This window comes from Saccopteryx bilineata, chromosome 5, assembly GCF_036850765.1.
Source record: "Saccopteryx bilineata isolate mSacBil1 chromosome 5, mSacBil1_pri_phased_curated, whole genome shotgun sequence".
NCBI classification, from domain to species: domain Eukaryota; kingdom Metazoa; phylum Chordata; class Mammalia; order Chiroptera; family Emballonuridae; genus Saccopteryx; species Saccopteryx bilineata.
Genome location: NC_089494.1, coordinates 75,851,772 through 75,865,900, shown reverse-complemented (window position 1 = coordinate 75,865,900; position 14,129 = coordinate 75,851,772). Strand labels below are relative to the sequence as shown.

Here is a 14,129-nt window from a genome sequence, read left to right as displayed (position 1 = left end):
CCCCGCGCGGTACCCCGCCACATCCCAGCGCGGCCCCGCGGCCGGGGGAAGCCGCAGGCGGACAGGCCCGCGGGCGCGGCACCGAGGGCAGACACTGTGGGCTGCTAGAGCCTCTGCTGCTCTTGCCTCCGGTCCAGGAGGGCTGGCTCGTCTGCAGAGCGAGTACTAGATTTATTCCTACACCTAGGGTCGCCTTGGGCCTCGTTCGAGTTATTTGTGCCAACATCCTTTTAAATTGCTTCTTTTCTCTATTTCTCTTCAGATTCATCCGCATTTTAAAATTGGCATGGATTCATTCCCTCTCTCCAGATTATATAAACATTACGCGAGCGCGAGCGCGCGCGCACGCGCGTACACACACACACACACACACACACACACACGAGTCTTCAGTAACGATCACTGCGTTGACACCACTTCCACTCTGTTTCCTCAGATCAGCGCTTCTAGCGAACCTATTTGCACGAAGACTCGGTCCTCTTTTTCTAGCCAGGCTTTTGAACCTGTCGCCAAGCTAGTACCTCAGAGAGAAGGAAGTGCAGTAGGACGCGAGGGGATGCAGGGCGCCTATCCCCAGTTAGATGCTCTTCAGATAGTATGCAACCAAGCTCGCTGATAAAATATTTAGTTTAGACCTCGTAAACATCACTGCAAATACATTAAGGCACTTCAGCCCGACAGCTTATGATTATTTCAAAACCTAAAAAGAAGATCATAGATTGTTACTGTTTCTGTGCTCACCCAAGTAACCGAACCTTCCCGAGGTGGGTGGATGGTTGAGTGAGTCGTTGCCTCTAGCCCCCACTTCTCCCTCTTCCCACCCACCTTCATCGCTGTGGCTCTCAGCAGCAATGATCTATTTATTTATGTATTTACTAGGTGTATGTTGGGGTGGGGGTCGCTAAAGACACGCAGGACCTGCTCACAAAGAACTGGCTCAGGTGTTGTGTGCTTCTGTATTAACTGGAAAAGACAGACTCTGGAACTTTTACAGGGCGAGAAGAGGCCACCGGCTCGTGCTTTGTATACTTTGCACTTGAAATCGTTACATTCAACTGAATATTTGGCTCATTCAGATCCGAAGTCTCCTAGCATCGTCGAATTCCCTCCTCCGCCCCTCAGCTCGAAAGGAGGGGTGGTGGTGTAGAAAAATGTTTAGTAAATTGCACATCTTTGAATCTTCCTAAAGCAGTGGTCACAAAGCTTAAAGGTGACACAACAGTGCTCACGTAAAACTAACACACATTCCACACACACCCCAAGCCAACAATAAAATCATCCCCTTCAATTTGCCATGATTGTCGCGACCAGGAGCCAGGTGATTATCCTAATTAATGTCTATCTAATTAAATTACTGTCAGCAGTTAACCAATGGCAGCAGCCGTTTCATCGGCTGCACAAGCAGCAAGATCAAAAGTGAGCGAGCCTTTTCTGATTGCTGCATAGTGTCAATTGGCCAATCTCTTCTCCCAGGGAAAAAAAAAAGTAAATCAAACCTTTGAGAAGCATTTGCTGGATGAAGTGCTTTCTGTCTAGTGAGGGGGTCTGTGGATTTCTAGTTTATGATAAATAGGACTTTAAAAACCAGGGACAGGAGGGCGAGCGTTCAGGTTCTAGAGCTATGCAGCTGGAGCATTGCCTTTCTCCTTCTATCATGCTCTCCAAGAAATTTCTCAATGTGAGCAGCAGCTACCCACATTCAGGCGGATCTGAGCTTGTCTTGCACGAACATCCCATTATCTCGACGACTGACAACCTGGAGAGAAGTTCACCTTTGAAAAAAATTACCAGGGGGATGACGAATCAGTCAGATACAGACAATTTTCCTGACTCCAAGGACTCACCAGGGGACGTCCAGAGAAGTAAACTCTCTCCTGTCTTGGAGGGGGTCTCTGAGCTTCGTCACAGTTTCGATGGCTCTGCTGCAGATCGCTACCTCCTCTCTCAGTCTAGCCAGCCACAGTCTGCGGCCACTGCTCCCAGTGCCATGTTTCCGTACCCCGGCCAGCACGGACCCGCGCACCCCGCCTTCTCCATCGGCAGCCCCAGCCGCTACATGGCCCACCACCCAGTCATCACCAACGGAGCCTACAACAGCCTCCTGTCCAACTCCTCACCGCAGGGCTACCCCGCGGCCGGCTACCCCTACCCACAGCAGTACGGCCACTCCTACCAAGGAGCTCCGTTCTACCAGTTCTCCTCCACACAGCCCGGGCTCGTGCCCGGCAAAGCGCAGGTATACCTGTGCAACAGGCCCCTTTGGCTGAAATTTCACCGTCACCAAACGGAGATGATCATCACCAAGCAGGGAAGGTAATGCTCCATTCCCGGCTGCCGCTGCCCCAGGCGCAGCCCGGGGGCAAGTTCTGACCGCAGCGCCCGCGACGGCGTGGGGTCGGGAGCGGAGTGGAAGGGGCTCTGGGGCTCCCTAGAGTGGGCTGGTTTTGAAAAAGGGGGACGAGGAAGGTAGAACCACCGCGGTCGTGTTGGGAGTGGGGGGTGGGGATGATCCCTCTCTGGAAAGGGGGTCGGAAAGGGAGCCAGTGGCCGGAGCAGGGGGAGCGAGGGACAGCCCCGGCCGGCGGCTGCGCGCTGGGGGGGGGACGCCGGACGCACGAGAGGTGGGAGCGCGGGTCGCCACCCTGCCGTCCGCCTGGACAGGGAGCGGTACCTGCCGAACCCCCTCTCCAGCGCAGCGCCGACCCCGACCTCGGCCGCACTCCTTTCCCCACCACCCCTTTTCCGACCCAGCAAACATTCCTACCAACGCTTCGAGAACAAGTTTTGCTTTGCTATCTGGCGCCGCACTTCTTGCATTTAATCTTTAACATTTATGTTTTTCTCCCTTGTTTTCTCCCTCCCCCTTAATTTAAATAGGCGCATGTTTCCTTTTTTAAGTTTTAACATTTCTGGTCTCGATCCCACGGCTCATTACAATATTTTTGTGGATGTGATTTTGGCGGATCCCAATCACTGGAGGTTTCAAGGAGGCAAATGGGTTCCTTGCGGCAAAGCGGACACCAATGTGCAAGGCAAGTCCTTCCAATTAACACGTTTTCCTGACACTTATTTAGGTGAGAATGATTAATTAAAGCCTTTGTGGACTGGCTCGAACGACTTTTAAAACGATCAGCCTATGACTTCTAAAAGGAAACGAGGGAGATAAGGGGACAGTGAGACTGAGCGGTGAGAAGGGGGAGGATTATGCAAAAGCTATTTTAATCACCCCCAGTTAATAGGAAGAAAGCACGGCCTAAAAAGCCCCAGTTAATGGGCCTCACGGCGGAATAAGGTGTGTGCGTACGTGTTCCCACGTCGTGAGGAGTTGGGACCGGGCAGTGCCGGGTGCTGTGTAAACAACGTATTTCTTCTTCTAGGAAATCGGGTCTATATGCATCCGGATTCCCCCAACACGGGGGCTCACTGGATGCGCCAAGAAATCTCTTTTGGAAAATTAAAACTTACAAACAACAAAGGAGCTTCAAACAACAATGGGCAGGTCAGTGGCTCCAGAGCTGTTTCTCTCTCTCCCTCTCACGCGCAGTCCCATGCCCCCACCAACATTTAGTTCATTAGTTTAAATCAGCATGAGAAACTGAATACACGTTTCTTTGCTTCATTAAAAAGATTTTAAAATTCTATTTCCACTCTCCAAAATTATATTGAATGATTTATGAAGTTGTTCTTCTCTCCCCCTGCCCGATTTCTGAGTTCACGACCTAACCAAGTAAAAATACGTGGTTTATTTCGAGAAGGAAAGCCACAGAATCTGCAGGTTGGGAAAATCTTCGTTCCTCGCTAACGGAGGACAAGGGCCCTGGGAATCGGGGGATCGGGGCTGGTTCTCCTGCAGTGCTCCGACGATCCTCTCTCCCGGAGGAGCGCGAGCTGGTCCGCCCCGCTAGCGGGTCACCAGCCAGGCGAGCCCGGCGGTCGTTCAGCCTAGGGCGTGCTCCTGCCGGCCTCGGCGCGCCCGCAGCGCGCAGCCCCGCGCACACCGCCCGCGTTCAGGCGTCCCCGGCATTTCTCTTTCTCTCTGCGGGACAGATGGTGGTTTTACAGTCTTTGCACAAGTACCAGCCCCGCCTGCATGTGGTGGAAGTGAACGAGGACGGCACGGAGGACACCAGCCAGCCCGGCCGCGTGCAGACATTCACTTTCCCCGAAACGCAGTTCATCGCCGTCACCGCCTACCAGAACACCGATGTAAGGACGCCCGGCTGGGGGCTGGGCGCGCGGCGGGCACCCCCTGCCAGTTCGGGCTCGGGCGCTAACATCTGCAACAGCTGGCTCTGCGGAGCCTTAGACGAAGGGCTAGGGGCCTGCTGCGCTCCTTCCCTAAATACCTAGCTGGTGGGAAAAGACGCTTCCTATTCGTCTCCGTTACGGGTCACCCGGGACACCTTTGAGGTGCTCAGTATTTTTAGGCCCCTTCCTGTTTCGAATTTTTTATTTAGTTCTCAAACTAGAACAGATTTAAATCAGCATTTCTTTTTTTAAAGCCTTCTTCACTTTAGAAAACAAGCATATTTCCCCTTGCATTTTATCGTTGGCGATCTGTGGCATTATCTAAAATATATATGTTCAAAGTCTCAGAACTGATGCTGAAAAGCAAACATCACTTTTGAGGTGATCAAAAAGCCCCACATTCATACATGTAGCAACTACAATGAGTTAAATTACTGTGGGCTATGGAATGAGTTTTCTAGCTCTTGAACCTTTTGGCATTTGCAAAACTAAAACTGATTTTGAGGTGCAACTTGTATGGGCTTCAGGTCGTGACTCACAAGGGACCTCTTTTTAAAAATACGGTGCAACATTTAAAATAGGCAGTTTTAGTGATTGATTCAAGTACCCCCTAGAGACTTTTGTTTGAGTATGTGTATTGTGTGGAATTAGCATTTTAAAAATGTGCATTTGATCCAATTTAGAACATAGAAGAACTGAAAGCAAGGCATTATTAATTTAAAGATGTTCCTCATAAGGTTCATAATAATTTTCTCTTTTTTTTTTTTATCCCTTTTCATCCATTCCCTCAATTTTTCCAGTTAGGGAAACCCTGCTATTTGATGGAATTGTAGGCCTTAAGCCCCTATAAAAAGTGGAAGATGATATATCCTGAAACACCCAATCCTCCTGTATGGAAGGTGAGATTATATTAATTTTTTTCTCTTTCCCAGATTACACAACTGAAAATAGATCACAACCCCTTTGCAAAAGGATTTCGAGATAATTATGACACGTAAGTAACTGTGCACCTTCCTTCTCAAAGGGTTGTGGAATTGGACTTTAGGTCAAAGGTGGATTGTTCTATACAAGGCTTTTGGATGCTAAAATGTGTGAAGACAAGGTTGTTTTCCCTCTCCCTTTTGTCGGCTCCCTTTCTCTCTAGTGACCTTCTGGCTTTGCACTTCCGTAGTTTTGGTCAAAGGTTTCCTCCTTCTACTTTTAGCTGTCTTCTGAATTACCAAGTTGTTGGCGGGCCTCTGAGGCTGGCTGGCTGGCAGGGGGAGCTGCCCTGGTTCCCGGGTGCGGGAGTTGTATGTGGCGCTGCAGATGCTCAGCTCAGATTGTCTGTGTCTGAAACCAGCCGATTCTGCCTGAAAGTGCATGTGGCTCTGGCAGTTGTTAGAGTCTCCTTGGCATATGTGACTTTTATTTACCCATTTCCAAGTTTTGTGTAATAGCTTTTCCCGTGCAAGTTTACTATGGACTGAATAAAATGTGCACCCACCACAGGCAAATTTATGAGCAGAGTCACTCGAACAGTCATTTCAGGTTTCGGGAAAGACCTGAGTGCTGTTGCTGTGTATTCTTTCTAAGCTTTAAGAGAGAAAATATTTCCTCTAATGTGTGTTTTAATTAAAAGTGTTGGCTCCCTTTTCTCCAAGCCGCCCTTACCTATCCCTGTTTCTTTCCTGTGAACATGCTGTCCTCTGGGGGAAATAGGAGGTGTAAACAGTGCTTTCTGTGCTTGTTTGAGCATTCTTGCTCGAGAGTCCTGGTATAGTGCCTAAGAGATCAGGTAGGGTTATATAGCAGAATCTAACTCCAAATTATGGGGATCCCACACTTATTTCTGAACACAGAAGGGAAGGGTACATAAATTTTAATTTCATGGTTCCATTACATGCTTGGGATAGCGCTACAAAGTTAAAGATGTCTTTGACTAGAAATAGATTAAATTTATAGAGTAAAAGGCAAGTGGCCACTTCTATTCCACCTCTAAGTAGATATGAATCTTCCCTCCTGATATTTTTATAACAAATTGAAACAAGAGTCATTGATATTACTTCCTATAAGCATCTTGTACATCCATCAAAAGTAATTCCAAGGAAGCAAGCCTCACCAATGATTCCCCAGAATAAAACTTGACTACTCTATTCATCACAATCTAAAAAAGTAGACCCAGCACAGTGGAAAGTGTGTGTGGCCCAGGAGACCAGAGATACTAGTCTCTGTTCTAAGGTGTCCTGTAGATTTTGAGCTTTGAATTCTGTTGTGAACATCTGTTCCAAAGCATTTTATTTTACACAAATCAATTCAGTAATTCCCAAGTGGGTTGGGACCTGGATGGGCATCTAAGCTGTAACTTTTTTTTTTTTTTTTTTTTTTTTTTTTTAGTATTGTGGTGGTAAACAGAGAAGATGTTTGCATCTTGCAGGTTATGTTCCCTTTCTGCCTCCCTCTACTTCTCTTATTTAAAACTGGAATTAAATTTCAGGAGGGAAATTTTGTGCAGTAAGCAAAAGGGACCTGAACAGCCACAGAGTAACCCTTACCTGGTCCTCCTCTGGCTGACTTCTGTTGGAAAAACTATGTCCCTTTCATTCTTAAATCACTAAATATTTTTCATAAAAACTTCTTTACCTGTATGAATTGATATTTTAGCTTTTGAGGGGTTAGGGAAGAGTAGAATGCTTGCCTTTTCCACTGTTATGTTGGTTATTTGGGTAGGGCTTACGTCTGGAGAAACAAGGTGAGCCATAGGAGTTCAGGGGGGACTAGAGTCATCAGCGAATCTCTTCCCAAAGGCTTAAAATCTGACAAGAATGAAGCTCTCTTTCAAAACAGTCTGTTGATTAAAGATTAAAACATTTATCTGTGATCTCAATACAAAGAGAGGCATGTTTATATGTGTATGAGAAAACACTTCTACTAGTCTTGATCCAATCTGTTTTCCTCCCAATTCTAATGGGATTTTCTAGGCTCAGGGCCTAGAGTTAATTTTTGATTATTTTGTCTAAGGTAATTTCCAGTAACACAATTACTGCCTGGGCAATTACTGATAGAGCAAGTCATTTAATTTCCCTTTGCCTCAATTTCTTTATCTGTCAAGTGGGGATAATAATGGTATCTAACTCCAAGGATTATTGTAATGGTTAGAAAAGTCACTCTCAGTATAGTCCTAGACAACTGTGCCTGGTTAAGGTGTGGAAGGGGTAGCAGCTATTATTGGGACATTGCCTGGAAGAGGTTGATACCGGTGCTGTAAGAGTTTGCCCCAAAGGTTTATTTTAAAATTTAATTAAATTTAATTTTTTTACCAATAAGGGAATCAAAGACTGGACAGGGATGGTCAGAGTAAAGGATACTTTTTCTTTGTAAAAGAGTTGAGACTTTTATTGACTATGGACTTTGTTTCCAAGTAGTCATTCTTGTTTGTATTGGTAGAGGTGGGGGTTAAAGGGTCACACCTGGAAACAAGACATTCAGGATGTGGGGGCGTCCAGCAGCCATCTTCCGGTCTCAGAAGGCTGGTAAAGGCCAGTTTTTAATGGTTATCCCTGGACGGCCCGCATGTATGTCAAAAGGGGAAAAGCTGTCATAAAAGGGCGGAGAGTGGGTACCTTATTTAGCTGTTTAGAAATCTGGCTCAGAAACTCTCACGGCAGAGGAAAGGCCCACCAGACAAATAGCACTTTAGTCTCTGGGTTAATCTGCTATAATACGTACGCATATTAGAGATGTGGGATGGGAATTCGCTGCTGTGCTCCTCTCTCTGTCACCTGGACACTCGGCAAGTGAGACAGCAGGGGATCAGGGAAGCCTACCTCTTGAATAAGCACCAAAATAGGTCCCTGAATAGACAAACTGGTCCCTTTTTAATGTCACGACTTATTTTGGGAAGGATGCAGATCTGCGACTTTTGTGTCTGTCTTCATCCTGGATGGCAAGTTACTGATGGAGTGTGGGGTGGGCGAAAAGCGGTGGCCTGTCCTCCTGTCCCCCGAAGGGACCTCTGCGCCACCCGTCGGTTCTCTCTCTGTCCTTCCCTCGCAGGATCTACACCGGCTGCGACATGGACCGCCTGACCCCCTCGCCGAACGACTCCCCGCGCTCGCAGATCGTCCCCGGCGCGCGCTACGCGATGGCCGGCTCCTTCCTTCAGGACCAGTTCGTGAGCAACTACGCCAAGGCCCGCTTCCACCCGGGCGCGGGCGCGGGCCCCGGGCCCGGCACGGACCGCAGCGTGCCGCACACCAACGGGCTGCTGTCGCCGCAGCAGGCCGAGGACCCGGGCGCGCCGTCGCCGCAGCGCTGGTTCGTCACGCCGGCCAACAACCGGCTGGACTTCGCCGCCTCGGCCTACGACACGGCCACGGACTTCGCGGGCAACGCGGCCACGCTGCTCTCGTACGCGGCGGCGGGCGTGAAGGCGCTGCCCCTGCAGGCGGCCGGCTGCGCGGGCCGCCCGCTCGGCTACTACGCCGACGCGTCGGGCTGGGGCGCGCGCAGCCCCCCGCAGTACTGCGGCGCCAAGGCGGGCGCCGTGCTGCCCTGCTGGCCCAACAGCGCGGCGCGCGTGCCCGGCGCCGCCCCCTACCTGGGCGAGGACGCCGAGGGCCTGGCCGAGCGCTCGCCGCTGCCGCCCGGCGCCGCCGAGGACGCCAAGCCCAAGGACCTGTCCGACTCCAGCTGGATCGAGACGCCCTCCTCCATCAAGTCCATCGACTCGAGCGACTCCGGGATTTACGAGCAAGCCAAGCGGCGGCGGATCTCGCCCGCCGACACGCCCGCGTCCGAGAGCTCGTCGCCGCTCAAGAGCGAGGTGCTGGCCCAGCGGGACTGCGAGAAGAACTGCGCCAAGGACCTGGGCGGCTACTACGGCTTCTACTCGCACAGCTAGGCCGGCCCCTCCGGCCCCCGGCTCCTCCTCCTGACCCGCCTGGCTCGTTTCTTTTGACCCTCGGTCGCCGTCTGCAGCGAATGAGTACAGGTCTCCGAGTGTGATGTTAACTTTTTTTTTTTTTTTTTTTGCACAGCAGTTTCTGCAGTTAGCTCACCGACCTTCAATTTTGCTGTAAACCATTTGGCTTTCCTACTTTCTCTCCTTCTGTGAAGTTATACTCCTCCAACTCCTCCTCCCCGTCGTTTTTTTCTCGCCCGCTCCTTCTATTTCTTGTAATGACACTCTTCCCCTTCAGGAGACCTGGGGCGTCCTGTCAGGCAGCAGCGGTTCCGACCCGTCAGTCTCGGCCTCACCATTAACCATAGGATGTTGACTCTAGAACCTGGACCCACCCAGCGCGTCCTTTCTTATCCCCGAGTGGATGGATGGATGGATGGTAGGGATGTTAATACTTTTAGTGGAACAAAGCCTGTGAAATGATTGTATATAGTGTTAATTTACTGTAACGAACGGCTAGTTTTTATTCTCATTGTCAAGGCACAAAACCAGTTTATGCTTAACCTTTTCATTCATTTCTTTTCCTTTCTTCACCTTTTCCCCCATCAACTTCCCCCTTTTAATTTTTTTCTTGTTAGATAATTAACAATATTCTAAGAGGCTCTGGAAACCTGAAATACTTGATAGATATGATGAGTTTTTCACTTCTCAATCCGTTGCATGAAATAATTGTTGTGCCCTAAAGCACACAAATAGCTAAGGAGAAGCCGACCACACACCTGCAAAGGATAGGTGTCTGTTCATAGGCAAGTCGATTAAGTGGCATGGCATGATGCCTGCAAAGCAAAGTTAACTGCAGTTGTATGCCCCCCCCCTTCTAAATAGAATAGCTCAACATAGCAATATTATTTTGCCTTATTTGTTTTTCCCCAAAGTGCCAAATTCATTACTGGTCTGTGCAGGTGCCAAATATGCTGACAAACTGTTTCTGAATATCTTTTCAGTCCCCCTTCCACCTTTATATGCTGTAAATCTTTGTAATGAATATTTCACTAATGATATAGATGATTGAATTGTTGGTAACTATAGTGTAGTCTAGTGAAGATGAATTGTGTGAGTTGTATATTTTACTGCATTTTAGTTTTGAAAATGATTTCCCTGCCACCTAGGAACAGCTGAAATTTGACTTCCTTGGGAAAACATTAGCATTAATCGCAAGTCAGACTGATCCCCCCAAGTCTTGTTATATTTGATAAGGAGCATTTATCCCCCTGGAAATGGATTAGTAGGATTTCTAATGTTGTGTAGCAAACCTATACTTTTTTTGTATTTTAAAATTAATGTGAAATATGCATCATACACAATATTCACTATAGATTCCAGTCCATGGGGGGATTTTTCCTAATAGGAATTCAGGGTCTAAACGTGTGTATATTTTGGCTTTCCTGTAAATCTAATGTTGTGATTTTATATTTGTTTCGTTTTGTCTGTGAACTGAATAATTTATACAAGTACACACTCCATTGAGAAACATTTTGTTTTTTGCTCGTTTGTATCGTCTGTGTATAACAAGTAAAATAAATCTGGTAAAACACTATGGTGTTTGAACGCAGTTTACAGTTTGAGAATAACTTACCTAATAATATAGGCAATTACTTTAAGGGTTAAGGAAGAATGACCAGTCCCTACTCCAGTATGGGGCAGTTTGCTTAATGGGAACCACTTCCCATTTTCCCATTAAATTTGTTTTATAGCACTGTCAGTAATTCCTTTTTCCTTCTTATTTATAGTTACGTAGTTTCCCATGAGTTGTTCCACTTTGTTGCACTCATTCTCCCCCCTAGGAAAATATATGCACTTCATCATCTCTCTCTGATCTCTCTGAAGTTGGAAATAATTCGAGCAGAAAAAGGAGGGACTTTAATAAGGAGTTAAGAATTTCTTTAAACTTCACAAAATAAGGCATGGAACTTTGAGCAAGAGTAGGGTGTAATTTAAATGCATGTCAAAGTAGGCTGTAGATCGCAGTTTCAGGCAGAAGTCACAAATTCTGGCCTTAAAATACAAGGCCTTGGAGGAGAGTTGCTAACCTATAACTGCAAACACAGAATGGCTTACATTTCTTGAGTGGATGGTTTTGGGTTTGGGCGTGTTGGGCGGGGTTGGAAAAGGGTGACCAACTTGTGGAAGCTCATTTTTTAAATCACTGATCTTAAAACTTAATTTGGGACAGTATTTGAGGGCAACACTCCACCCTTTCTACTGTGGAACCCCTGTGCCAGTCTTGCCCAGGCCAGATCCCCATCCCTGAGGAACACGTGCAGAAAAGTGGGTTTTCCAGCTGATGGTGGTGGTGGTGGTGGTGGGTGGTCCCTGCGTCTTAGGCAAGGAGTCCGCCGAGCTCTGTCTTCACCTCGCGGAGAGGCGGTTTTCGTCCTTTGTTTCCAGAGGAAGGAGATCCAGGAAGAGGTGGAAAATGGTTCAACATTCTTACTTATTCTGTGCCAGTCATAGGTTACGGGACTAAATTTACCATCATCTAGAGATTGTCTCCTCTCACCTTTGCAACTTGAGAAAAGCAAAGAGGTTTCAAAGTTCCAACTGAAATGAAAATTAGAGGGGGGAACGAAACCGATATGCCTTTCCTGGACAATTTCGCCACTAGACGGCGTTCCGCTGAATTTTGTTTGCCATCTGGAAAAGCAATGACTGATTTTTCTTTGTGTTTTCCTCCCTTCCCACATCTAAGAACTAAACAGGAGGGCGAAAAGTACAAAACATGGTGCCTGGGTAGTGAGTGAGGTCGAGCAGTGTGTTCTTGTGATCCCCCACCGGGCCGCGCTCCTGCGACCTCGCCGCCTAGGGCTGCCGAGGAGGCGCCCGGGCGGTGGGGAGGCTCCGGGGGCCAAGGCCGCAGCGCGCGCGGCGAGCGGGTGCGGGAGCGCGGCCCGGGCGAGCCCGCCGCCCTCGGGCCACAGGCGCCGCAGGCAAAGAAATCGGTGTCAAGCGCGCAAGCGAAGCCCTTGGAACCTTAGCTAGCTTTCACAGGAACACAGTGATTTCTACTGAAAGACGGTATCAGGAAGCACTTCTACAGTTAGGCCGTTTCCCTTGCGGTTCTGCCACCACCTGCGTGTGGACTGAGTCAGCGCGAGGTCAGTTTGCAGCCACGAGGTCCGCTCGGAGTCGGTGTGCTTTCCTGCCCGTTTCAGGCATGATCGTTTGTCTTTGCTTCCAAGAAGTCTTGGGCATCCAGTGATGTGACGTTGTCCGTGTGTCGGAGAAGCTGCTGCTGGTCCAAGGACACAGGGCGTGGGTTTCGGTGGGAATCAGGGCACGCGTCCCGGGCTAGATGACGAGTGGCCTCTTTATCTCAGTGAGGGCAGGGGTCAGGGTCAGGGTCAGGACGGGGAGGGACGACTCCTTCCGGCTAACAACGGAATTCTTCAGTTTTCAAAAGCGTATTTTCAAAAAGAGAAAAAAAAAAGGGAGCTTGCGGCTAGCACTCGATTGGGGCCCATGCCTTCCCGGCTACTCACAATCCGCGCCATCTTAACTCGCCTTCCCTCTCTGGCTGGGGGCTGAGCGCAGCGGGCAGGCGCGGCTCCAGCCCAGGGGCGCGGCCCGGACCCCGGTACTCGACCTTCGAGCGGACGCGCGGGTGGGTGGAGGCGAGGGGCGGGAACAGGGCAGGCGCGGCCTGGGGTGGCGGCCCGGCCGGCGGGTCGGCTCTGCTCCCGCGGGCGAGGCCGCGTGTGGCCGGCCCCAGCGCAGTCCGGGCGCACCCCAGGCCGGGCCAGGCCAGCGGGCCGCGCGTCTGCGGGGCCTCGGCCGGAGCGCGGCCTTTCCGGAAGCCTGGTCCCCGCGCCTGGGCCTGGGCCTGGGCCGAGGCCATCGGACCGACGACTGCGCCGTGGCCGTCTGGCCGCGCGGCCAGGCCGGGGGTCAAAGCTAGGGGTCCAGGCAAGGATCCAGGCGGGATTCGGGCCCGGAGCCCGGGCCGCTCCAACCCCCACGGAGTCGGGTCAAGCCGGGCCCTTGGCCTTGGCTCTGGCCAGAGGGCGCGGCCTTCCCGCGAGGAGGCAAGCCTGCGATCAGCTAGGATTTGGGGCGTGAGAGCCGTTTTTGGGCCTAGCAGAAACTGACCCAACGGTTTGTTCAGAAGTTCTGGTTGTTCTGTACATCACCCGAGCTCTCGAAATGCAGTAATATACGGCCTATAGAGAACTTTCTGGACCCTCTTACCTCCTGCAGTTACATTTTCGTATAAATCCTGCTGCTAAATCTCTCCATGATCCACCTTGTTTTGATGATAAGTATTTGTCTTTTTAGCACTGAAGCTTTCAAGAATGTGCTGCTTTCTGTTTAGGGTGCAAGCTAGGAACAAAAGCTTTGTTGAATACAGGCCATTTATATTAACAGGAGAATTTAAAACTCTGTATAGCCATATTTGGGCAACGTATTTGTGGTCACAGGTGATTTATTTATAAAATGCTCAGTCTGTTCTCAGGGGCAGCATCTTTTTCTTGTGTATATTATTTTATCATGTAGGCATTTTAGCCATGGTGATAAGAAAAGAACTAGAATTTATCCTGTGTGAAAACAAACCAGTCTTGATTCTGCCACAGGAAGCAGCAACAATTATTATTTTTAGACAAGCTTACTTATGAAGAAGTTAGCAGTTTTAAATCCTAGTGATAACACATTAAAATTTTAAAATATTTTATTTACTCTGGTATATAGGCAATTGCTTAATGAATTTTTTTATTTTTGAAACAGTGAAATTTTAGCCTAATATCGGTAACATCAGTCTTTTAAAACATAGTTGAGACTCTGTGAGCATGCTAAATGAATATGATTAATTGAAGTTACAATCTGAGGTGACCATTTACTTTTGGACAGTCAGGTCTTCTCTTGCCAGAACAAGGTAAAATAAGAGTCCCTCAGGGAAGAAGGGATAAACTAGGCAAGATGAAAGGCATTATACTTGGTTTCATTC

At 49.0% G+C, this 14,129-nt stretch overlaps 1 protein-coding gene across 1 annotated transcript; it reads left to right on the top strand.

Annotated features, from left to right (window-relative positions):
- The first annotated feature begins 1,621 nt into the window (after positions 1 to 1,621).
- TBR1 (T-box brain transcription factor 1) lies at positions 1,622 to 10,536 on the top strand. Its single transcript, XM_066280439.1, has 6 exons — positions 1,622 to 2,313; positions 2,878 to 3,032; positions 3,378 to 3,499; positions 4,048 to 4,206; positions 5,181 to 5,242; positions 8,284 to 10,536. The coding sequence occupies exons 1-6, from the start codon at positions 1,622 to 1,624 to the stop codon at positions 9,128 to 9,130; spliced, it is 2,037 nt and encodes a 678-aa protein (XP_066136536.1). The 3' UTR covers positions 9,131 to 10,536.
- Positions 10,537 to 14,129: the final 3,593 nt, after the last annotated feature.

Excerpts from the sequence above, each read along its gene's own strand:
- TBR1 (XM_066280439.1), top strand. The coding sequence starts at position 1,622 with ATGCAGCTGGAGCATTGCCTTTCTCCTTCTATCATGCTCTCCAAGAAA. Across the intron at positions 3,033-3,377 it reads AGCGGACACCAATGTGCAAG|GAAATCGGGTCTATATGCAT; the intron begins GCAAGTCCTTCC and ends TTCTTCTTCTAG. Across the intron at positions 4,207-5,180 it reads CCGCCTACCAGAACACCGAT|ATTACACAACTGAAAATAGA; the intron begins GTAAGGACGCCC and ends TCTCTTTCCCAG.